This window comes from Lepidochelys kempii, chromosome 20, assembly GCF_965140265.1.
Source record: "Lepidochelys kempii isolate rLepKem1 chromosome 20, rLepKem1.hap2, whole genome shotgun sequence".
Classification (NCBI taxonomy): Eukaryota; Metazoa; Chordata; order Testudines; family Cheloniidae; genus Lepidochelys; species Lepidochelys kempii.
This window is the reverse complement of record NC_133275.1, coordinates 1,505,760-1,529,503: the sequence shown is the minus strand read 5'-3', so window position 1 is coordinate 1,529,503 and position 23,744 is coordinate 1,505,760. Positions and strand designations below refer to the sequence as shown.

Here is a 23,744-nt window from a genome sequence, read left to right as displayed (position 1 = left end):
GTGGTCCATTTAATCCAGCATCCTGTCTCCAACAGGGGCAGGTTTCAGGGGCAGAAGGGCAAGAAACCTTGAAGTGAGGAGTTGTAGAATAACCCTCCCCTAAGGAAAGTGCCGTCCTCCCCCTGTCACGGAGTGGAGGGTTCATCCCCATAAGCAGGGGCATTTCTGTCTCTTGTAAAATAGACAGAAACTCTCGTGGCTGTGCATATTCCCATTGGTCATATAAATGGCTGCTCCTTTTAAGTCACCCTGCTAAGCTTTTGTCCTCAGTTATATTCTGTGGCAGTGAGTACTACTACTTGTGCTTTGTAGAAAGCGATGTCTCATCAGATTTAAATGTCCTTGGTTGTCACCCTTCCCCTGTAATAGGAGATGGCACACCCAAGTTCCTTCTCCAACGTGTACTTTAAAACTTTCCGTCATGTCTCTTCTCTCTTCACTTAGTCCCAGACCTTTCAACCCCTTTCTGTATGAGTTTTCTCCAGGTCTGTAATCATCCGCATTGCCTCTCTCTGAATCCCCTACATTGCCTCCTGTCAGAAAAAGATATAGGAGAAACACCACATCCCAGGCAAGGGCCCCCCAGGTGGAGGGTGCTATGTTATTTTCTGCCCCATTCCTTAGGACCCCTTTTATCTTGTTTGCTTCTCTGAACACTGCTGTGCATTGAGGAGAGGGGCAGCTCACCCATGAGGGTTTACTGTGGATGGAGAGCCAGCCACTGGTATATGAGTAAGGGGTGGAAGCTGGGTTCTGGGCTGGTGGGAATCAGACAGGCTGGGCTAAAGCCAGCTGTGATTGTCCATGGGGTGGCCTGGGGTCACAGGTGGGTTATAGGGGTTCTGGGGGTGGGGTCACAAGTGGGGTTACAGGGTTGTGGGGGGTGGGGGTCACAGGTAGGGTTATTGGGGTCATGGGGCTGGGGTCACAGGTGAGGTTATAGGGGTCATTGGTGGGGTCACAGGTCATGAGACTCACAGGTGGGGTTATCGGGGTCATGGGTCATGGGGGTGGGGTCACAGGTGAGGTTATGGGGTCATTGGTGGGGTCACAGGTCATGAGACTCACAGGTGGGGTTATCGGGGTCATGGGTCATGGGGGTGGGGTCACAGGTGAGGTTATGGGGTCATTGGTGGGGTCACAGGTCATGAGACTCACAGGTGGGGTTATCGGGGTCATGGGTCATGGGGGTGGGGTCACAGGTGAGGTTATAGGGGTCATTGGTGGGGTCACAGGTCATGAGACTCACAGGTGGGGTTATCGGGGTCATGGGGGTGGGGTCACAGGTGAGGTTATGGGGTCATTGGTGGGGTCACAGGTCATGAGGGTCACAGGTGGGGTTATCGGGGTCATGGGTCATGGGGGTGGGGTCACAGGTGAGGTTATGGGGTCATTGGTAGGGTCACAGGTCATGAGGGTCACGGGGGAGTTACAGGGGTCATGGGGGTGGGGTCACGGGGGAGGTTATAGGGGTCATTGGTGGGGTCACGGGGCCGGGGGTCAGGCTGGCCGGAAGGGTCAGAGTCCACCCAGCCTCCTCTCCCCACCCAGCTACGTGCTTCCCTCAGCTCCAGGCTCCCGCGCATGCCCAGTTCTGCTCCCTCAGCGCCCCAAGATCGTACGCATGCGCAGTGCGGGCCGAAGCATGGGCCTAGCAGCCGCCTGCGCCCAAGCCGGCCTCGGCTCGTCCTCCTGAAGGGGGGGGGGGGGCACGTGCCGGCCGCATGCGCAGTGCGGCCCCCCTCGGGCCTCCAGCGCTGGCTCGGAGCGCCGCGGGGCCCCGGCCGCGCTCAGGGGCGCATGCGCCCGCGCGCCCGCGACGTCGGCGCGTGCGTGCGTGCGTGCGCGCCCGGCGCGGCGTGCGCGCGCCCCGCGGATCGCCATGGAGGCCTCGGCGAGCGCAGGGGCCGGCGGCGGCGGCGGCGCGGGGCGGCGCTGGTACTTCAGCCGGGAGCAGCTGGAGCGCAGCCCGTCCCGGCGCGCCGGGCTCGACCCGGACAAGGAGCTCTCCTACCGGCAGCAGGCGGCCAACCTGCTCCAGGACATGGGCCAGCGCCTCAACGTGTATCCGCGCCGGGCGGGCTAGGCCGCGAAGCCTGGGGCTCGCGTAGCGCGGCCGGCCGGCGGGCGGGCGGGCGGGCGGGCGCCGGGGCGGGCGCTGCGCGGGGCGAGGCGCTTCCCGGTCCCACGCGGGGTTCCCTGCGGCGGTTCCCAGGGGTCCCTTGATGCCCGGTACATATGGGCCCCTCCCCGGTCGCTATAATCCAGCCCCCCTCCCCCCCTCCCGGTGCCCAGGCGGGGGCAGCTCGCACGGGTGAGGCCGCGTGTGTGGAAACCTACCCCGCAGAGCCGCCGGGCACGGGGGGCGGCTGCGAGCCCGGCCCCGGGGCGGGCCGCGCGGCTGCCGGCTCAGGGCCTTCAGCAAGGCGAAGCGGGGGCAGGCGCCCCTTCCAGGCGGCTTTTCCCTAACCTTACGCCTTCAGCTCTCAGCTGACCATCAACACCGCCATCGTGTACATGCACCGGTTCTACATGGTTCAGTCCTTCACCCAGTTTCATCGCAACGTAGGTATCGCTCGGACTCTCGCCTTCCCCGGCCCGGAAACCCTGGTGCGATGTTCGTTAGCGGCATTTCCCCGCCAGCGTCTCGGGGGAGCTGTGGCCAGGGCACAAGAGTGGGAGTCGAGAGATCTGGGCTCTCTTTCTCCCTGCTGTGCGGCCTTGAGTGCATCACTTCTTTGTGCCTTCCTTGACTCAGCTGTAAAATAGAAGTAACCCTGATCTACCGGGGAGGGGAGGTTGTGAGCTTCAGCTGATCTCTTTGGGCAAAAGCTGTAATGGAATTGACAGTAGTTATACTTTTGTCACAGCGAATGTTCTTTGGACCTTTAAAAGATCTTTCTTGTTATGTGAATGTTCTCTCTAGTCAGCCTTAGAAATTGACTTTTTGTAGCTTTAATCCTGAACGTTTAGGGACTTTTTAAAAAAAAAAAAAAAAAAAAAAAAGGGGGGGGCGGGAGGGCATAACATTTTCCTACTACAGACATCTTAATGGGATACCAGAAGAGCATTTCCTCAAATCTGCATCTCCACCTTATCTCTGTATCTGAGGCCTGGAGGAAATCAGTAAATACAATGGTTTCGGAGCTCTAAGATTGCGCAGACCCCATCTGGACGCTAACACTGTAGGCTTGTGACTATTTGAACGAGGAGACCATTTTTGTTTTTTGTTTTTCTCTCTCCATGAAGTCTGTGGCACCAGCAGCCCTGTTCTTGGCAGCCAAGGTGGAGGAACAGCCTCGTAAGCTGGAGCATGTAATCAAGGTAGCGCATGCATGCCTGCATCCTCAGGACACCCCTCCAGACACTAGAAGTGAGGTAAGTGGCCAGACACCAGCAGAATGATTTCCATGCTCGAGAGGGAGGGATGAGAACATCCTCAAAGGGTACTGCATCCTGAAATGTAGAATTCTGGTAATATAAGTAACTTGTGGGGCTAAAGCATCTCATTAACTCCAGTATATAACCATCTGTTCTGTAAATGAGTGGTTACATTGCAGAATGTAGCTTTCAAATCAACCACTATTGTACAGCACAATTTTCAGGCTTCGTCAAAGCAGATGACTTGTCTCTTCTGCTCTGTGATCTCTCCTGTTTCCCTCCGCTATGCCGGTGTGAACGAAAGAATCGGATGTGCCACGTAATTGTGTCTGTATTAGAGGCTTCTGAGTAGGGAGTGGACATATCTGTCAGAGTTAAATAGCACTTGTAGCAAAGCAGAAAATGGTGTGTGCAGTTCAATCCTCTCTCCACCCACCTAATGGTGGGATTGTTAAAAATGTTTCCATTTTCCCCATCTCTCATGACAGCCCTTCATAACTGGAACTGAGTGGCCAACCCTGCTGAAAGGGGGAAGCTTTATCCAGGATCCAAAGCTTGTAGGAAAAAATTTGATTAAAAGGTTAAATTTTAACCCACACTGTTCATGTTGACATGTCCCTTTGTGTTTAAAACTCTCTTATGGAGAGAGAGAGAGACTAAAGCATATAGCAGCAGCAGCAACCCATGTCAAATGAACACTAGCAGGGGAATGTATCCATCCAGCACTCTGCTTTCTCTCTTTTGGGAGGGAATCTGTGCCAGTTTCCTCTAGTACTGAGTGGGATAAAGATTCCCCCTTGATTTTTATTTTTTATTTTTTTTGGCCTCCCTGAGAGAGAGAGTTAGAAATGTGCAGGCTTTATACAGCGTGCCTCATCGTGAGTAACCTGCCTGTCCTCTCAACCCCAGGCTTACCTGCAGCAAGCTCAAGACCTGGTCATTCTAGAGAGCATTATACTGCAGACCCTGGGTAAGTTTTTCAAAGCGGACGGGCTTCCACTCGAATCCCAGACCCAGGAGGGTTCCGCAGAGCGGAGAGTCTAACCCCCCAGTCTTCTCCACAGCTGGAGGGCAGATGCACAGCTGGCCAATGGGAGAGCAAGAGTCCAGGCAACCACCTTTTTTCACACCACCACTTTCTTCTCATACACGTGTTTTCAGGGTTCACTTACTTTATTTTGAGTTGATAACAGCTTAAACATGCAGAGTTTGACTCGTTTCTATCCCCAGCAGGTTTTGTTCTGCTTGGATGCCAGTTGCTCTGGGTACAAGTGTTATAAATTGTAACAGTGTGGTACTCTGTCTCCTATCCCAGCCACTGGATTAATCCGCTCTGGGGTAGCGAAGGGAGCCTAGAATGAATGTTCATGTTTTGATCAGGTTGCTTCTAGCATTAGTTTTCTTTGGAGGTTTTTTTTTAATGTAGCCCTTTACGTCTAGGATTTGGCATTTCCTATGGCTCTACTAGACACCTGAGTGGTGGAGGCTTCTGTTGATTAAGAAAAAGCCAAGCGAATCTTCTATTTTTTTGTTTTGTTTTATTTTTAAAAAACAATCTTTCCTGATTCATTCAGGAAACGACTAAGTCAGGAGACGACTAAGGGGGCATACGATAGAGGTCTATAAAATCATGGCTGGTGTGGAGAAAGTAAATAGGGAAGTGTTATTTACTCCTTCTCATAACACAAGAACTAGGGGTCACCAAATGAAATTAACAGGCAGCAGATTTAAAACAAACAAAAGGAAGTATTTTTTCACACAATGCACAGTCAGCCTGTGGAACTCCTTTACAGAGGATGTTGTGAAGGCCAAGACTTCACAGATGTTAAGTGGCTTGCCCAGTTACACAGCAGGGTAGCTCTGGAGTCAGCATTTGACATGTAGAATTCCTGGCTCCTTGTCCTGTGCTCAGTCCTCCCAGTTGCCTCTTCTAGAATCCCAGTTCTGCCATGACTATGCTGGTGAGAGAAGTAAATGGACAGAAGCGGATGCTCAGCACGTGGGCTGTCATTTTTAAAAACAACTTACAAAACTAAATGGAAAACTGAAGCAAGGATTTCACTTCATCTGACATTCATGCTACAGGCTCCCTCAAATAGAAGACACCTGCTTCCTTATGGTGCTTTGGGTGGCACAAATTCCTTTGAGCAGATGCTAGTTTTCTTTCTTCCTTCCTTCCAGCTGCTGCAAGAGGCTTTGTCCTACTTAAAATCCGTAATAGGTGTTTTGCTTCCAGTGAAGTCTCTTCAGCAGTAAGCAATTTAGCTGCTTGGAAACCAGTGACCTTCAGGATTTGTGACTGGACAGCTTGATCCTTCTGTTTTATTCCTGCTTGCCTCTGAGCAGAAAGTGTGAGCTTTTAGTGCAGAGGGGAAGCTGAGTTGCCTTTCCAGGAGCAGGAGGCATGTGCGATATTTAAAACCGTGAGGATGCTGTGTTTGTTACCTAATGGTCACATGTCTCTGCCATTCTTTCAGGGTTCGAGATCACTATTGATCACCCCCATACACACGTGGTGAAGTGCACGCAGCTAGTGCGAGGTAAGAGACCTAAAGTGTGCTGTTGAACGCTTGCCACCTTCCATCACAGAGGTGGCTGTATTACCGAGCTAGGTGACATGGTTCCTCTAGAGAGCTCAGAGTTGAAATCATGTGGGATGTTTTGGTTGAAAGGGCTGTATAAGCAGGAGGTGGTAGCATTCATTAACAGTGAATTACCCAGACACTACACAGAGTGTGTGTGTCATTCAATCTAACATTGAAGTAAAGATGCTGCAGTGGCAAATGGGTGCGGGAACGGGTATAATTTTGAGTTGCTGTAAAGCACAACACAGTGGTTTTGTTAAATGCAGGTTTTGTGTTGCTATGGGGCAGAACTGAAACAAATCAGACCAGCAGGATCTTTCATATCCAGTTCTGTGCTTGCTGCGGCCACTCCCTGTAGAAGCCTGTACTTCTAACAGACTAGTACTGTGGAAGTCTCTGCCAAAGTGTTCAAGCTAACTCTTGTTTTTTCCTTTCCCTTTCCAGCCAGCAAGGATTTGGCACAAACTTCCTACTTCATGGCGACCAACAGGTTGTTACTTTTGAATTGATTCCTATGTTTTTAGCAGAGGGTTTTATCGGGGGGTGGGGGGAAATGCCATTTGGACATTCTGGAGTATTATCTAGTGAGTTTGGGGCGTGTGGGGGGGTATTGCTTAGTGCTGTACAACAGAAGAAAGGGTCCCTGTCCCATGGAGCAATCTACAGCGGATAAGGGGACAGCTCCTGGACAGTGCACACTTCTGTTTGGGTAGTTAGAAGAAGAAATGGATTTTAAAGAGTATTTGAAGGAAGTGCTCATTCGCATTACTGAAGTGCCTGGGAGCCCTGTCATGGACTAGGAATTCATGGCGCTAGGCACTGTCCAAACAGAACCAAATGATGCCTCCTGCCCCAGAGAGCCTTGCAATTGACAAGACAGCAGGTGGATGCAGATAGATGGGGGAATGTGAGGAAGCAGTGAGAGATTTGGCAGAGTGCTATGCAGTGGTCTAATGCTAGACATTTATTCCTGAAGAGAGGGACTTAGAAAAGAACTAAGGCAGTTTGGCTTCTTTCTCTTAAAAGATCTTGAGGTGACTTCAGATTTTCAAATAAGGATTGAAAAATTAACTCCAAGTACCAATAAGAGGCCCAAACTGGAAGCTCGTAAAAAATGGAAATTCTTGCAGCCATTACTTCATGCAAACGCATGGAATCAGGTTCAGTGAAAGGTTGTTTAACTTCAACCATGTGTATTGGAGACACCTAGGTTTCATTCTGGAGGGGATGTTGAGATGTTGGAGAAAAGCAGGGCAATATCGTGGAAAACGTAAAAGGCAGAGACATGCCCTTGGGTATGCAGGTGTCTGCATCAGAAAGGACTGGTTCAGCAGGTGAACTTGGGCTTAGGCTTGGTATACTTAAGTCTTGCCCGCATAGCTCTGTTGGTTAGGAGTGTGGGGGGCGGGAACCATACCTCTAAGTGACATAGTTTTGCTGGCATAGCTTATTTGGGGAACTGTATAAGCTGCATCTCCATTAGGGTGACTTGTGGTCTGGCTATGCCAATAGTCCGTTTCTAGTGGAGATAAGGCCGCAGTTGGAAAAGCTGCTTCCATTCCCTGCTGTGCCACTGATTGATTGTGTGACGCACACACACCTTGGGCAAGTCCCCCTCTGTCCTGCCATTCTATTAAATGGAAGTAATTCTCTTCCACCTCTGCTCCAAGGATCTCTGCTGAACTGGTTTTTAATCCTGATCTGGGAACTTTTTTAAATGACACATTTCAGACATGAACTTACTGAACAATAAACACAAAGGAGATGCTACAGTATGGTAGTTCTAGTGATTTGAGGATATGTACTATCAACCATAAATCATTCTGTAAAATGGTAACTCTTAAGGGCAGGTTCACTGGCACACCAGAACAGTGCAAAGCAGCTAAAACCCACTGGCTAATTAAACTGATTACAGTGGCTTTGCATCACCAGAGCAGCACATAGCAACCCTAATATACTGGCAGATCTGGCTCTTAATTGGCAATTGACTTAATTCAGGTTTCAGAGGGTAGTCGTGTTAGTCTGTATCAGCAAAAACAATGAGGATTCCTTGTGGCACCTTAGAGACTAACAAATTTATTTGGGCGTAAGATTTTAGCCCACAAAAGCCACTTCATCGGATGCATGGAGTGAAAATACAGGAGCAGGTATAAATACATGAAAGGATGGGGGGTTCCTTTACCAAGTTAGAGGTCAGTCTAACGAGGTAAATCAATTAACAGCAGGATACCAAGGGAGGAAAATTCTCTTTTGAAGTGGTAAGAGAGTGGCCTATTACAGGCAGTTGACAAGAAGGTGTGAGTAACAGTAGGGAGAAATTAGTATTGGGGAAATTAAGTTTAGGTTTTGTAATGACCCAACCACTCCCAGTCTCTGTTCAGGCCTAATCTGATGGTATCCAGTGTGCAAATTAATTCCAGTTCTGCAGCTTCACGTTGGAGTTTGGTTTTGAAGTTTTTTTTTGTTGAAGAATTGCCACTTCTAGGTCTGTTTGTTGAGTGACCAGAGGTTTAGAGGCTTGTGTTTAGTGAGCCCAGTTTCTGTGAAAGGAGTGGGGCATGGGTCCCCTGTCCATGAGGCCCAGTGTCGATGCTTTCCAAGTTTCCTAGACACTGTTTTCTTGATGCCCAAAGCAACAGTGACAGCTGGGCCAAGTAATAGACCAGGGGAAACTCTTGACAGGAGACCAGGCTCCCTTGTAGATCTTTGAGGCATCAACCAGTGGATTTAGGCCATGGCACTTGGCTGTGGAAGTAGAGGCGTGACTGGTGGAGTTATCTGTCACAATGACCTCATTTAAGTTACCTGGACCTGCTTGGGGCTAATACAACAATCATAACCGTGAATTGCAGTGATGGTTAACGACATCGCTTACTTTACAACTGAAATTTGTACAAAAGTAGGCCATGCTCTAGATTTATTTTTAAGTAAAACAAAGGTTTGGAGAGTCCATTCTGAGAAGATCATTCAGAACGAAGACGACCAACATATACTAAATCTCCTACAGGACTCAGCTTTTAATATATTTTAACAACCATTAGATTAATCTAGGGAATTCTCAGGAAACTAATCTTGTATTTTGAGTGGGTGCTGTAAAGTTGGGGCAAATACAATGTATTTTTCATACAAAGCACAGGTTGAACCCCTGTGAAATGGAGATCAACCTTAACTGTGAAGATGTAACTGGCACCTCCAAATTGTTCTATGAAGTGGATTTGAGGCTTTGTTTGCCATGTCGGGGGGGATGTGTGCAGGGGGGTTGAGGCCCAGTCCAGTGCTGCAGTGTCTCTCTGAGTTGGCAGTTGTTAATCCCCCAGCTCCATTGACATTCAGAAGCTGTGTGGTTTGAGGAAGCCAAGGTTTGAGAGAGGGAGGCAGGAGTGGAAGTCTGTGGGCTTTATTGTTTGAACTGTTGGTTGTTGGGTCTCTCATGATGGTGCATGTGTCATTACCGATCACGTTAACTTCGCAGGAGTTTTGCTTGGGTTGGGAATCGGCATTTTCCAGCCATGTGAATTTGCTTCAGCAGAAGAAATGGAGCTGTCTGAATCTCTCCTTAGGTTGAGCAGAGCCCACTTCCAAGCCAAGAACCCAGCTGCCCACTGCTTCTCTCGGGTTCTGATGTTGGGCCTCAGGGGACTTGGGCTGAAGTCCAGCATAACTTAACTTTTTTTTTCACCTGCAATAGGCAATGGGCCCCAGAGCCCAGAGTTGGGAGGAGCTTGTGGAGAAGCCTGAAAATGAATTGGTTTGAGCAGCACAGGGAAGTAACAAGTGACTTGGCAGTGCATAGAGACGCCTTGACAACAAGGGATGTCTTGGGGGAGGAATTGTCCTTTTCCCTTCAGGAACATTCCCACCATGCCCACCTCTTCCGCAGTGTCTGTTCAGCGGGGGATTGTGTGTGCTGAGGTTCAGGCCTGGGAGTTCATGGCTTTCTGTTTCTCTCTCCCTGCTGGTGACGTCAGCCTGCACCTGACCACCTTCAGCCTGCAGTACACCCCTCCCGTTGTGGCCTGCGTCTGTATCCACCTGGCTTGTAAGTGGTCCAACTGGGAGATCCCAGTCTCCACGGACGGGAAGCACTGGTGGGAATACGTTGATGGCACTGTAACTCTGGAGCTCTTAGACGGTAAGTTTTGGAGCAAGGTCCCCCCCAGAAAGGCACTCTTATTATCTTGGCATCTATTCCTGGGTCTGCCATTCAGACACAGCCACTGACCAATTCATGGACTTCAAGGGCTTCTGATCTTGCCAGGGTTTTCAGTGTGGCAGCTTCTTTGGTGCAATAGAGACAGTAGAAGTCATGGAGTGGGATGAGCTTAACTAGTCAGTGCTACTACTTCACTGTATTTCCCTTCCTGAAATAGCTCTATCTCATCATGAATAGCTCCACCCATCAGTGAGCAGCGGGCTGCTGGCTTGTGGCTGCTCTGCGTCCTCCCTCTGACCCTCTTGTCTGTGTTTTGTGTGTCCCCTTTGCAGAGCTGACTCATGAATTCCTGCAGATTCTTGAGAAAACTCCCAACCGGCTCAAACGCATCCGCAACTGGCGGGTAAGAATTTCCTCTCTTGGGCTGCTGTCCACTGCTCTGGCTCTGAGTCTCCTGTCTGGCCTCTGGGCTGGGCTGTCTGTAGTACTGACAGTGCTCAGGGGAAGGAGGGGCACTTCAATATTAAGGTTTAACAGACCGTACATTTCTGTTTTCATTCGTCTTGAATAAACTCATTGATGAGCTCGCTGTTCTCCTAGCCAGGGCTTGACAAACCCACTCCTTCAGGAGGTGTGTAACACCTCCCCGTCCATGGGCGAGAGGAGAGGGCTGGGTGCCACTTTCTGTGGCCTCTAAGCTTTGCTTTAAACCTGTATGTTTGAAGCCATGAGGGCTACACAAACATAAGAATGGCCATACTGGGTCAGACCAAAGGTCCGTTTAGCCCAGTATCCTGTCTTCCGATGCCAAGGGGCCCCAGAGGGAATGAACAGAACAGGGAATCATCAAGTGACCCATCCCCGTCTCCCATTCCCAGCTTCTGGCAAACAGAGGCTAGAGACACCATCCCTGCCCAACCTATCCTGCATGAATTTATCTAGTTCTTTTTTGAACCCTGTTATGGTCTTGGCCTTCACAACATCCTCTGGCAAGGAGTTCCACAGGTTGAATGTGCATTGTGTGAAGAAATACTTCCTTTTATTTGTTTTAAATCTGCTGCCTATTAATTTCATTTGGTGACCCCCTAGTTCTTCTGTTATAAGTAGTAGTAAATAACACTTCCTTATTTACTTTCTCCACACCTGTCATGATTTTATAAACCTCTATCATATCCCCCCTTAGCCATCTTTTCCCAGCTGAAAAGCAGCAGTCTTATTAATCTCTCCTCATATGACAGCCCTATTCATACCTGTAATCATTTTTGTTGTCCTCTTCTGAACCTTTTCCAATTCCAGTATATCTTTTTTGAGATGGGTCGACCACATCTGCACGCAGTATTCAAGATGTGGGTGTTCCGTGGATTTATATAGGGACAATATTATAATTTCTGTCTTATTTTCTATCCCTTTCTTAATGATTCCCAACATTCTATTAGATGTTTTTTGACTGCTGCTGCACATTGAGTGGATGTTTTCAGAGAACTATCCACAATGACTCAAAGATCTTTCTTGAATGGTAACAGTTAATTTAGATCCCATCATTTTATATGTATAGTTGAGATTGTTTTCCAATGTGCATTACTTTGAATTTATCAACTGATCGATTTTTCTGATTGAATTTCATCTGCCATTTTGTTGCCCAGTCACCCAGCTTTGTGAGATCCTTTTGTAGCTCTTCGCAATCTGCCTGGGACTTAACTATTTTGAGTAGTTTTGTCATCTGCAAATTTTGTCATCTCACTGTCTACTCCTTTTTCCGGATTGTTTATGAATATGTTTAAATAGGACTGGGCCCAGTACAGATCCTTGGGGGACACCACTATTTACCTCTCTCCATTCTGAAAACTGACCATTTATTCCTACCCTTTGTATCCTGTCTTTTAACCGGTTACCGATCCCTGAGAAACCTTCCTTCCTTATCCCATGACTGCTTACTTTACTTAATAATCTTCGGTGAGGGACTTTGTCAAAGGCTTTCTGAAAATCTAAGTACACTGTATCCACTGGATCCCCTTTGTCAACATGCTTGTTGACCCCCTCAAAGAATTCTAGGAGATTGGTGAGGCATGATTTCCCTTGACAAAAACCATGCTGACTCTTCAACAAATTATGTTAATTTATATGTCTGACAATTTTGTTCTTTTCTATAGTTTCAACCAGTTTGCCCGGCGCTGAGGTCAGGCTCACCGGTTTTTGTCATTGCCGGGGTCCCCTCTGGAGCCCTTTTTAAGAATTGGCATCAACCACCTTAAATTTGCCCTGCCTTTAAACAATAGAGGTGTGAACTGTCCAAAGCCCTAACCCGCAGCCAAGTGCTAGTTGCCTAGGGCCTCTCACCCCAGGGCATGCTGCTCTCTGCTGCTGTCTGTATTTGTAAACATGTGGTCTCTTCTGGGGCAAAAATGTGTTTTGCAAAAAGAATTCTCCCCCAGGCTGGTGCTGAAGCGGGTGAGAGATGTACAACTTGTTGCAGGACCATTTAGTGTGATAGCCCCAATATGAGGGAAGCTGCGTGATCATGAGCACCTTAGTTTTGCTACTTACTCTGCACAGTGGCAGTTCTCCCTTTTTCTCCCTGAGTGGGTAACAGGGCCTGTGTCAGTGACAAAGCCACTGAGGTACAAATGTCCTTTCTTGCTGCTTTATTTCAGGCCTCCCAAGCAGCCAAGAAATCCAAAGCAGACGACCAAGGAGAAGATGAGTGCCTCTCGGAGCAAACTATTCTCAGCATGATCTCCAGGAACAATTCTGACATGAACATTGCAGGCTTAATGAGTATGTCAACTTCCTCGACTGCAGGAGCCGGGCCTCCCCTCCCAGATGGAGAGGACTCTCCCACTGATCTGAGCAGTATGGATATGTTTCAGTCAGAGCACTGGATGTCCCACCATCCTCCACACAAGCTAGAGGCTGGCCAGGTTCACAGGACTAACGAAAGCTCAGCAGCCACTGAGCAGGATGGCGCTGCTTACCAGAAGCAGAGCAGCAAGAGCGCGCCCTCAGCAAAGGTGTCGCTGAAAGAGTACCGCGCCAAGCATGCTGAAGAGCTGGCCGCACAGAAGCGGCAGCTGGAGAACATGGAGGCCAATGTGCGGTCTCAGTATGCCTATGCTGCACAGAATCTCCTGGTCCAGCAGCAGAGGGAGAGGGAAGTCCAGCAGGAGAACAACCCCTCCCCAGTCCTGAAGATTCCCACCGGCAGCTCCGAAAGCGCAGAGCGCCCTCCTCTGGAGAAGAGCGACAAGGCCTCCGCCCTGAAGCTGAGGATTCCTGTGGCAGGGGGAGGAGGGGACAGACAACTCTCCTCGAAACCAGAGGAGATCAAAATGCGCATCAAGGTGCCGACTGCCTCAGATCGGCACAGCTCCTCAGACGAGAGCAGCGGGAAGAGCCGGGAGCACAAGGAGAAACACAAGGCCCACTTGTCCAACCACCACCATCACAATCATCACTCGCACAAACACTTGCATGTGCAGCCTGCAGCTGGGGCCAGCGGTGCCGGGGGCAAGCGACCAGGAGACTCTAAACACAGCAGCCAGCAGGGCAGCCTGGCCCATAAAAGCTTCAGCTTGTCTGGGTCCTCTCGGAAAAGGCCTCTCCTGGAAGAGGCGTCTGCTGCTGCACATGAGCACCAGCCAAAAATCAGTAAGAGCTCCAAAGCTGCTGGCATGCAGTTTTCTTTTGCCCACCTCCCCGGGGCTACCCAGCTTCCTGGGCACAGCTTGGATACAGCTGGCGTCCCCTTCCCCCAGGCCGGCAAAGCCAGGGGGACCCATGGGAAATCGGACAAAGGCCCCACCGGTGCTAATGGGCACAACACAAACCAGGCCATTGACTACCAGGATACAGTCAACATGCTGCACTCGCTGCTGAGCGCCCAGGGTATGCAGCCCACCCAGCCCCCAGCTTTCGACTTTGCCCACTCGTATGGCGAGTACTTGAATCCAAGGGCCGCTGGGAGCTCCAGAGCTGCCAACACGGACAAGCCCCGACCACCCCCACTGCCCTCAGAACCCCCTCCCCCCCTCCCTCCTCTGCCCAAGTAAAGTCCTTTTTACTACTGAGTTTGTATAGACATGCCTGGAATCTGGGCCACCCCCTTCAGGGGAGGGGCAGGGTGGTCTGACCCCACTGCCTCACAAAACTATTTTATTATTATTATTATTATTTTATTATTTTTATTGGTCTTAGAGTGCGGAGTCCTCCAAGCTGTGAAAGGATAAGAAATGTCCTTCCTTCTCCTCACTCTCCCCATCAGAATCCCACTGGGCTGCAGGGGCCTGCCCCCTCTGGGAACAGAGGCCCCTCTGGGCGTTGCAGTGGGGGCGGGGATGTGGGGGTACCTAAAACGTGTCGCAGAATCTCTTAAAGACATTTTTAAAATAATTTAAACAGTAAGTTATATCTGTTCATAGTATTTTGTTCACTTTAATTTTGTGAAGCTGGCAGGTGATGTAAAGTGCCCTAGCACTGCTGCAGGGGCTGGGGGAGGGAGCTTGTGTGAAGGGCTTGCATGGCTTGTCCTCGGCTCGTTTGAGCACTGAGTGGTGTAGAGAAGGTGGTCAGGAGCTGACCTGTAAGAAGAGGGCCATGAATGGAAGCAGCATGGTCTGGTGGTGATGGAGCCAGGCAATTCCAGCTTGGGGCATTACCTGGGCTGAGTCACTTCAGTTTCCTCCTTTGTGAAATAAGGTTGGTGCTGACCACCTCCTCCCCCTTGCAAAGGGCTTTACCCACCAGTTGGTATTGGCTCTGTCCCTCCTTCCTCTGGAGGGGAGGATCCCTGTGCACCTCAGTATCACTGGGAGGCAAGGGCAGTTCCCTACCAGATTGTGCTGGTTCCATTGAAAAGTCCCCACTGCTGTGACTGACTCAGTCTGCCATGTGCCAGTAATGAGGGGGGTTACAGGGTCAGAGTGATGGGAGTCTGGCTGGCTGTTGCACAAAGGGGCCGCTGAAATGCGGATGGGTCTGCCGCCTAGAGCAGCAGCAAGGTGCCATCCGGGATCTCGCTCCAGTCTCCTGTGGGGGGGAAGCATGATAGCGGAGGTGAGATTGGGGATGGGGGAAGGTGCTGTGCCCAGGAGGGTGGTGAAACAGAATTGTGATTGGGGGTGCTTCAAAGTGTATTTCAGTCACATTATGGAATGAGATTCTTCATATTTGTTACAAAGAAAAAAATACTGCAAAAAAGTGAACTGTTTTGAAATAGTCCTTTGTAGGGGGCTGAGGTTGAATGTGAAAGGACCAGTCAGGCCAGTGTGTGACTTGAGTTTTCACTGCAAAAGGGGCTGGGACCCCCACTTGGGCTGACATTCCTGTGGGGGTTGGGAATCTCTGTATTTCCCCGAGCCAGCTGGGGCCAGAGTTGCTGCCTGTGTATTTCTGCCCGTTCAGTTGCCCATAAAGACAAGCGGTCACGTGCTTGGAGCTGGCTTGAGTTCTGGGGGCTGTAATTGGGAGCCCCCCACAGGTGGCAGTGGCTGGAAAGAGATCTAGTCATTTCTGCCTAATGCAGAATCCTCCTTGCATTTGCCCAAGTCTCTTGGAATCTGACCATTTAACCCCTCACCCACTGGCTAACACTAGTTCTGTTGCAGAGTATGTGCGCCAAAGATGCAGCGCAGACATCTCCTAGGATCTGAGGCAGCTGCTGGGGACAGGTCACAGTCCGGGTTTTTAATGGCATGCTCTCAAAATCCACAAGTCCTCTGTAAAGCTTGGGCTGGATTCTGCACTTACTCTGGTGTCAGTCTGGGGGAAATTGCTGAAGTCAATCCAGACTGACACAAGTTTTACCCAGAGGAGAGTCTGACCCAGTGCATCTGGCTGATGTAACGCAGAAGCACCAAGATACAGATGAGCTGAGGGGGGGACTCTAGGATCAACCTACCTGTGTCTCCAGTTAGCATTGTTAGAGCAGTTGACTTTCTGCTGTCTAGAAAAGTCCATCCTGCATCTGTGTGGCCTGGACCGGAGGGCACCACTTAGGGGTAGCTCGCTGAGGGACCCCTGTGGCTGCTTTGCTGCTGCTCTCTCCCAGAATGTGGACCCAGAGCTTCTAGGGAAGCAGGGGAGCCCTAGCTAGTTTTGGGCAAGCATTTTTGTTTCATTTACTCATCTCCCCAAGAAGCTGGAGGTTTTCTCTTGTGGCACAGGTTATAATTTTCCAGATTTCCAGTAAACTGTCTTCACATGCTTTTGGGAAACTCAATGTCCCCTGCATTGAACTCTGCCTGTCTTTTTTTAACTTTCTGTTTAACCTGGAACTGCACTGTCCCCGGCCAGGAAGACTCTCTCAGTGCAGGGCTGTCGTCTGGTTTTGCGTGCAAAACTTTTATTCCCTTTTTACATATGTAACGCTGAGACTCCCAGCAGGGATTTGGTCTTTGCTTAACCTGCAGCTTTTGTGGCACACTAGCTGTCTCTTTAACCAAGCCATTAATGAGGCTTTCTTTTAATCACGGACATAGGCACTTTCTAGCTCTGCCCTTTCGCTTTTAGGGATTTTTAGCTTACTGATTCAGATGCAGCCTCCTCTGCAGGGGTTGGATGGAGCAGACCCTTCATAGGGTTCAACAGACTGGGGTTTCTCTGGGGGGTGTCTTGTCAGTTTCTGGAAAATGTTTGTTTTTTTTTTAAATGGCTACATTTCTTAAACTTCCAGCTGCAAAGCTAACCCTGGGGTTTATGCACTGCCCTTAGCCCGCTGCCATAAACAAGTACAGCTGATGACCAGGCTTCTGGAATTCCGTTCCCATTTGGACCCCTCAATGGAAAGGCCAGTCTTTCAAGAGTGCTCAGTGCCCACCAGCGCCCACAGAGATCACCCAGGAAGCTAGAATCCTGGTTTGGTGGATTGTGTAAAACTTCAAGCTGTCTTAAAAAAATGGAGGGGGGAAAACCCAACTGTTTAAATTATCTCCTTCACAACAGGTGTGAGCTTGCGAATCTTGCATAGTTTGTGGTATGTATGGGGCACAGGCCTTGTGGGTATTTTTCCCGTGTGGTGGATCCTATTTTAAAGGATGGGGTTTGGGTTAAGATTGTGGGGGACAAATTCTGGGGGAAGAAAAATCTTTGTTCTCTAGGTTTCTTTCCCTGTGTGATTTTAAAAAAAAATTTTTCATAAGAGAAAGTATAAAAAGGTAAATGATTTATCAGGGGTTTCCTTTTTAAGATATAATAAGAGTTTGGCTTGAATCATGGGGGAACTTTCTTCTGGTATCCCTGTCCAAAATGCATCTCACATCCCATATGGAAAAAGAGCACAATGCACTGAGTAGAGAAATCACTTGTGTTGCAGGCACTCTTAAATGCATGAATTCAGTGTCTGCTTTACCATCTAAAATTGCCTCTAGGTTTTATCCAGAATGCTTGGTGTGCTCATGTAATAGAGCAGAGAATCTGACTTCCCATATGCTATGGGCCCAGCTTGGGTGTGATGGGAAGAGTGGGCATTAGTGGATCAGGAAATTGAAGTAGATGACCCTGACTGAAACTCATTTGGCATTCTGTGCTTTGGTATGAGCTGACTTTCCTCCTGGCAGTGGAAAGAATGGCATGGGTGTAAGTCACTGGATGTTGGAGGTGGGGTGGAGGTTGCTCCACCTTAAGTACTTGATGGTTGCTTTTCCTGCATTGCCTCTCCTCTGGGTAAGTAATCTGGCTTCTGCCATATCTGTGCAAAGGAGGCTACTCTGCCACTGTCACCGGATGTGCAATGTACAGTGCTGCTGAAATTAGCAGACACTTTCCATGGATGTTCCAATCTTTTCTTCCACATTCAATTTGTCCCCATATTTCTTGAGAAGGCGGGGAGTAAAATATAGGGTCTGTGAAACCTCTGCAGTGAGGGAAGGAAGCTCTGCCCGAACTTTCCACAGCACAGATAACCTCCTGCAGTCATGACTCTGCTCTCTTTCACATAGACACTAAGCAAACATGGATTGTGAAGATAGCAGCCCTGCACCCTGGTCGCAGTCCAACATGCTTTTCCCCTCTGAGGAGGTGTATGGTCTAAAATTCTTCATTCCTTTGTTTGGGGAAGTGATGGGAGGGAAGGATGACTGCAGGGGGGAGAGAGAAAGGGCAATTTAATCCTATTCTGAAGTGTTACAAATATTTAAACTTTGGACATTTTTTAAAAAGAGAGACAAGTTTGCTACAATTCCATTGTAAACTCATTTCCCTTCCAGACATGGCTATGCTGGCTGTCTGGGAGGGGCACAACTGGCTTGAGCCTTCACTGCCACCCTGCTATTGGGATGCGAAAGGAACGCTTGACAGCATTCAAAGTACTGGTGCTTCACAACACCTTTGACTACTGGCGGTCTGTACAGAGTGAGGGCTGGGGGGTGATAAACTGCACCATTCCTAAGCTTTCTCCTTTCTGTGATTATATGAAACTCTGATTGGATTCAATTTTTTTTTTTTAAACCCACATTAAGCCAAAGAGCCCAATCAATGCGTTTTCTGATCTCTCAATCTCTCACTCAGGGTCTGCCTTGTGGTTGCAAACTGACCAATTGGGGTTTTTCCCTTCCCTTCCACTGCTGCTGTTGCCTGTCTCCTGATACCTACTGCATTGTTTCTCTCCCCCCCGCCCCCCATACAAAATGTGAAGAGCTTCCTGTGCACAAACCAGCAGGAAGCTGGATAACTAATGGGGCTACAGGTGTTGGCGATCTTGCTGTCAAGTATGTTTCTCTCTGTATTTATCCACATCAATAAAAGTTAAAGGCAAAGGAGTCAATGAATTCAGCTGCTGCTTGGTTTTTTTTAACTGATAATTACAAAGGGAAAATAGGCTCAGCCTGAGGTTAAGGTGCAGACTTTAGAAGGGGGAGACCTAGGTTTTATTCCTGAGTCTGCCCCAGACTTTGTTGCTATTCCTCCGTTTCCCATACTGAAAGTGGGGAGTGGAGTGTCAGCCTCCCACCTTGAAGGCTGAGGTAGTGAGGGGTTGGCCATGCTGGCTGGCTGGGGAAGTGTCATGTGTTAAGACTCCTGGAGAAAAAGATGGTGAGTAAACTACAAGAGGCAAAACCCTACCCAATCTCATCTGTTCTGTGTATAGAAAAAGAGGAAGTCCCCAACTGCCACTAATGGCACTAGTGTGCTCTTCGCCTCTTGCTGTGCATAATTCATGGCAATGAAAGCTCTGAACAGTGAAGGCTGGATATCTAGCCAAGAAAAGGAACTCCAGTGTGCCAAGCTTGACAGTGAATTTATAGTCTAGGAGGAATGGCTCAACCCTAGCTTGTGCGGTGGACAGCTGGAATTTGCTTCCCTCCCAGTGACTCTGAATCATAGAATATCAGGGTTGGAAGGGACCTCAGGAGGTCATCTAGTCCAGCCCCCTGCTCAAAGCTGGACCAATCCCCAACTAAATCATCCCAGCCAGGGCTTTGTGAAGCCTGACCTGAAAAACCTCAAATGAAGGAGATTCCACCACCTCCCTAGGTGACCCATTCCAGTGCTTCACCACCCTCCTTGTGACAAAGATTTTCCTAATATCCAACCTAAACCTCCCCGTTGCAACTTGAGATCATTACTCCTTGTTCTGTCCTCTGATAATGGTCCAAGACAGGGTATTTTGTCTAGCTAGGCATGCTATTCATAGCCGCATGATACGAAGTAAAGATGGTTGCTCTGAAGCCTGCCTAGCTTGGCTGTGAAGTCGCTGCTTTCCTGATAGCATCTTAGTACCTCTGTGAAAGGATGTGCTGGTCTTAATCCACAAAGCTAACCTGTCCTGCTTCTGAAATTTTCCCCCCTGCCCCCCTTTTGCGAGGGCTAGCTGGGTCCATGGTACTGGTTCTTTGGCCTTGGGTGTCCAGGTTCTTCAGTGCCAAGTGGAGGCTAGTAACCTCCTTTTTAATGGGGGATGGAAGAGACCCTGGAGCCCAGGAGGAGCCAGCTGGAGATTCGCCACTTGTTTCTGCACTCGATCCTGCTGTCTGAGGCTATGCTGTACAGACGCGCACCCTGGCCTCAGGGCAGGGCCTGGTGCACTCTGGCTGCAGGCACGGGCAGCCTCTGCCTAGTGAGAAGGGGTGGCTGTGACTCAACCCTAGCGCCCTGAAAAAGGGAAGGGGCTTGGCAGACAGACTTACCCTTTGTGCCTGGAAGGGTCCCTACAGGGAAGGAGTCAAAAGCCCTGTCACTGCACCAGCTGATTGTCCTCCCACCTCTGGAGGCTGGGGAGAAGGGGAACTGAGGCCCAGAGACGCTGACCTGCCCCCAGCTAAGAATTGACCCTGGCTCGGCCAAGTCCTGACCACGGGGCTGTGGGCCTCCTCTTCTCTTCCTCTCCCTGGCATGCCCTCCTGGAGGGCTCTGGTACAGCCCCGGCCTTGGGGCTGGGCTGCTTCACCACCACCCCACCTCTTCTGGGCGTTTTTAGGGACTGGCAGTGACATAGGATTGTTCTGCTTAAAAATGCACCCTCCTCTCCCCTGCCAGCCCAGCCCCCTCTCCTCCCTCCCCATAGCCATACCCCCCGACCAGCCCCACCCCATACACACCCTCCTCCCCCCGCCAGCCCAGCCCCCTCTCCTCCCTCCCGCCATACCCCCCCGACCAGCCCCACCCCATACACACCCTCCTCCCCCCGCCAGCCCAGCCCCCTCTCCTCCCTCCCGCCATACCCCCCCGACCAGCCCCACCCCATACACACCCTCCTCCCCCTGCCAGCCCAGCCCCCTCTCCTCCCTCCCCATAGCCATACCCCCCGACCAGCCCCACCCCATACACACCCTCCTCCCCCTGCCAGCCCAGCCCCCTCTCCTCCCTCCCCATAGCCATACCCCCCGACCAGCCCCACCCCATACACACCCTCCTCCCCCCGCCAGCCCAGCCCCCTCTCCTCCCTCCCGCCATACCCCCCGACCAGCCCCACCCCATACACACCCTCCTCCCCCCGCCAGCCCAGCTCCCTCTCCTCCCTCCCGCCATACCCCCCGACCAGCCCCACCCCATACACACCCTCCTCTCCCCTGCCAGCCCAGCTCCCTCTCCTCCCTCCCCATAGCCATACCCCCCGACCAGCCCCACCCCATACACACCCTCCTCCCCCCGCCAGCCCAGCCCCCTCTCCTCCCTCCCCATAGCCATACCCCCCGACCAGCCCCACCCCATACACACCCTCCTCCCCCCGCCAGCCCAGCCCAGCCCCCTCTCCTCCCTCCCCATAGCCATACCCCCCGACCAGCCCCACCCCATACACACCCTCCTCCCCCTGCCAGCCCAGCCCCCTCTCCTCCCTCCCCATAGCCATACCCCCCGACCAGCCCCACCCCATACACACCCTCCTCCCCCCGCCAGCCCAGCCCCCTCTCCTCCCTCCCCATAGCCATACCCCCCGACCAGCCCCACCCCATACACACCCTCCTCCCCCCGCCAGCCCAGCCCCCTCTCCTCCCTCCCCATAGCCATACCCCCCGACCAGCCCCACCCCATACACACCCTCCTCCCCCCGCCAGCCCAGCCCCCTCTCCTCCCTCCCGCCATACCCCCCGACCAGCCCCACCCCATACACACCCTCCTCCCCCCGCCAGCCCAGCCCCCTCTCCTCCCTCCCGCCATACCCCCCGACCAGCCCCACCCCATACACACCCTCCTCTCCCCGCCAGCCAGCCCCCTCTCCTCCCTCCCCATAGCCATACCCCCCGAGCAGCCCCAGCCCATACACACCCTCCTCCCCCCGCCAGCCCAGCCCAGCCCCCTCTCCTCCTCCCCATAGCCATACCCCCCCGACCAGCCCCACCCCATACACACCCTCCTCTCCCCGCCAGCCCAGCCCCCTCTCCTCCCTCCCGCCATACCCCCGACCAGCCCCACCCCATACACACCCTCCTCCCCCCGCCAGCCCAGCCCCCTCTCCTCCCTCCCGCCATACCCCCCGACCAGCCCCACCCCATACACACCCTCCTCCCCCCGCCAGCCCAGCCCCCTCTCCTCCCTCCCCATAGCCATACCCCCCCGACCAGCCCCACCCCATACACACCCTCCTCCCCCCGCCAGCCCAGTCCCCTCTCCTCCCTCCCGCCATACCCCCCGACCAGCCCCACCCCATACACACCCTCCTCCCCCCGCCAGCCCAGCCCCCTCTCCTCCCTCCCGCCATACCCCCCGACCAGCCCCACCCATACACACCCTCCTCTCCCCTGCCAGCCCAGCCCCCTCTCCTCCCTCCCGCCATACCCCCCGACCAGCCCCACCCCATACACACCCTCCTCCCCCCGCCAGCCCAGCCCCCTCTCCTCCCTCCCCATAGCCATACCCCCCGACCAGCCCCACCCCATACACACCCTCCTCCCCCCGCCAGCCCAGCCCCCTCTCCTCCCTCCCCATAGCCATACCCCCCGACCAGCCCCACCCCATACACACCCTCCTCCCCCCGCCAGCCCAGCCCCCTCTCCTCCCTCCCGCCATACCCCCCGACCAGCCCCACCCCATACACACCCTCCTCCCCCCGCCAGCCCAGCCCCCTCTCCTCCCTCCCGCCATACCCCCCGACCAGCCCCACCCCATACACACCCTCCTCCCCCTGCCAGCCCAGCCCCCTCTCCTCCCTCCCCATAGCCATACCCCCCGAGCAGCCCCAGCCCATACACACCCTCCTCCCCCTGCCAGCCCAGCCCCCTCTCCTCCCTCCCCATAGCCATACCCCCCGACCAGCCCCACCCCATACACACCCTCCTCCCCCCGCCAGCCCAGCCCCCTCTCCTCCCTCCCCATAGCCATACCCCCCGACCAGCCCCACCCCATACACACCCTCCTCCCCCTGCCAGCCCAGCCCCCTCTCCTCCCTCCCGCCATACCCCCCGACCAGCCCCACCCCATACACACCCTCCTCCCCCTGCCAGCCCAGCCCCCTCTCCTCCCTCCCGCCATACCCCCCGACCAGCCCCACCCCATACACACCCTCCTCCCTCCCGCCAGCCCAGCTCCCTCTCCTCCCTCCCGCCATACCCCCCGACCAGCCCCACCCCATACACACCCTCCTCCCCCTGCCAGCCCAGCCCCCTCTCCTCCCCCCGCCATACCCCCCGAGCAGCCCCAACCCATAAACACCCTCCTCCCCCCGCCAGCCCAGCCCCCTCTCCTCCCTCCCCATAGCCATACCCCCCGACCAGCTCCACCCCATACACACCCTCCTCTCCCCTGCCAGCCCAGCCCCCTCTCCTCCCTCCCCATAGCCATACCCCCCGACCAGCCCCACCCCATACACACCCTCCTCCCCCCGCCAGCCCAGCTCCCTCTCCTCCCTCCCCATAGCCATACCCCCCGACCAGCCCCACCCCATACACACCCTCCTCTCCCCGCCAGCCCAGCCCCCTCTCCTCCCTCCCGCCATACCCCCCGACCAGCCCCACCCCATACACACCCTCCTCCCCCTGCCAGCCCAGCTCCCTCTCCTCCCTCCCCATAGCCATACCCCCGACCAGCCCCACCCCATACACACCCTCCTCCCCCCGCCAGCCCAGCCCAGCCCCCTCTCCTCCCTCCCCATAGCCATACCCCCCGACCAGCCCCACCCCATACACACCCTCCTCCCCCCGCCAGCCCAGCTCCCTCTCCTCCCTCCCCATAGCCATACCCCCCGACCAGCCCCACCC

At 52.6% G+C, this 23,744-nt stretch overlaps 1 protein-coding gene across 2 annotated transcripts; it reads left to right on the top strand.

Moving 5' to 3' along the window:
• The first annotated feature begins 1,851 nt into the window (after nucleotides 1-1,851).
• CCNT1 (cyclin T1) lies at nucleotides 1,852-18,878 on the top strand. Of its 2 annotated transcripts, XM_073319124.1 has the most exons (9): nucleotides 1,863-2,064; nucleotides 2,484-2,565; nucleotides 3,250-3,378; nucleotides 4,291-4,351; nucleotides 5,859-5,921; nucleotides 6,411-6,456; nucleotides 9,935-10,098; nucleotides 10,452-10,522; nucleotides 12,771-18,878. In XM_073319124.1, the coding sequence occupies exons 1-9, from the start codon at nucleotides 1,883-1,885 to the stop codon at nucleotides 14,163-14,165; spliced, it is 2,193 nt and encodes a 730-aa protein (XP_073175225.1). In that variant the 5' UTR covers nucleotides 1,863-1,882; the 3' UTR covers nucleotides 14,166-18,878. The 2 variants fall into 2 exon arrangements, with proteins under 2 accessions (XP_073175226.1, XP_073175225.1); XM_073319125.1 differs by lacking the exons at nucleotides 10,452-10,522; nucleotides 12,771-18,878 and having other exon boundaries at nucleotides 1,852-2,064; nucleotides 9,655-9,959.
• Nucleotides 18,879-23,744: the final 4,866 nt, after the last annotated feature.

Coding starts and splice junctions, on each gene's coding strand:
- CCNT1 (XM_073319124.1), top strand. CDS start 1,883: ATGGAGGCCTCGGCGAGCGCAGGGGCCGGCGGCGGCGGCGGCGCGGGG. Junction 3,379..4,290: donor CTCCAGACACTAGAAGTGAG/GTAAGTGGCCAG, acceptor TCTCAACCCCAG/GCTTACCTGCAGCAAGCTCA. Junction 5,922..6,410: donor GTGCACGCAGCTAGTGCGAG/GTAAGAGACCTA, acceptor TTCCCTTTCCAG/CCAGCAAGGATTTGGCACAA.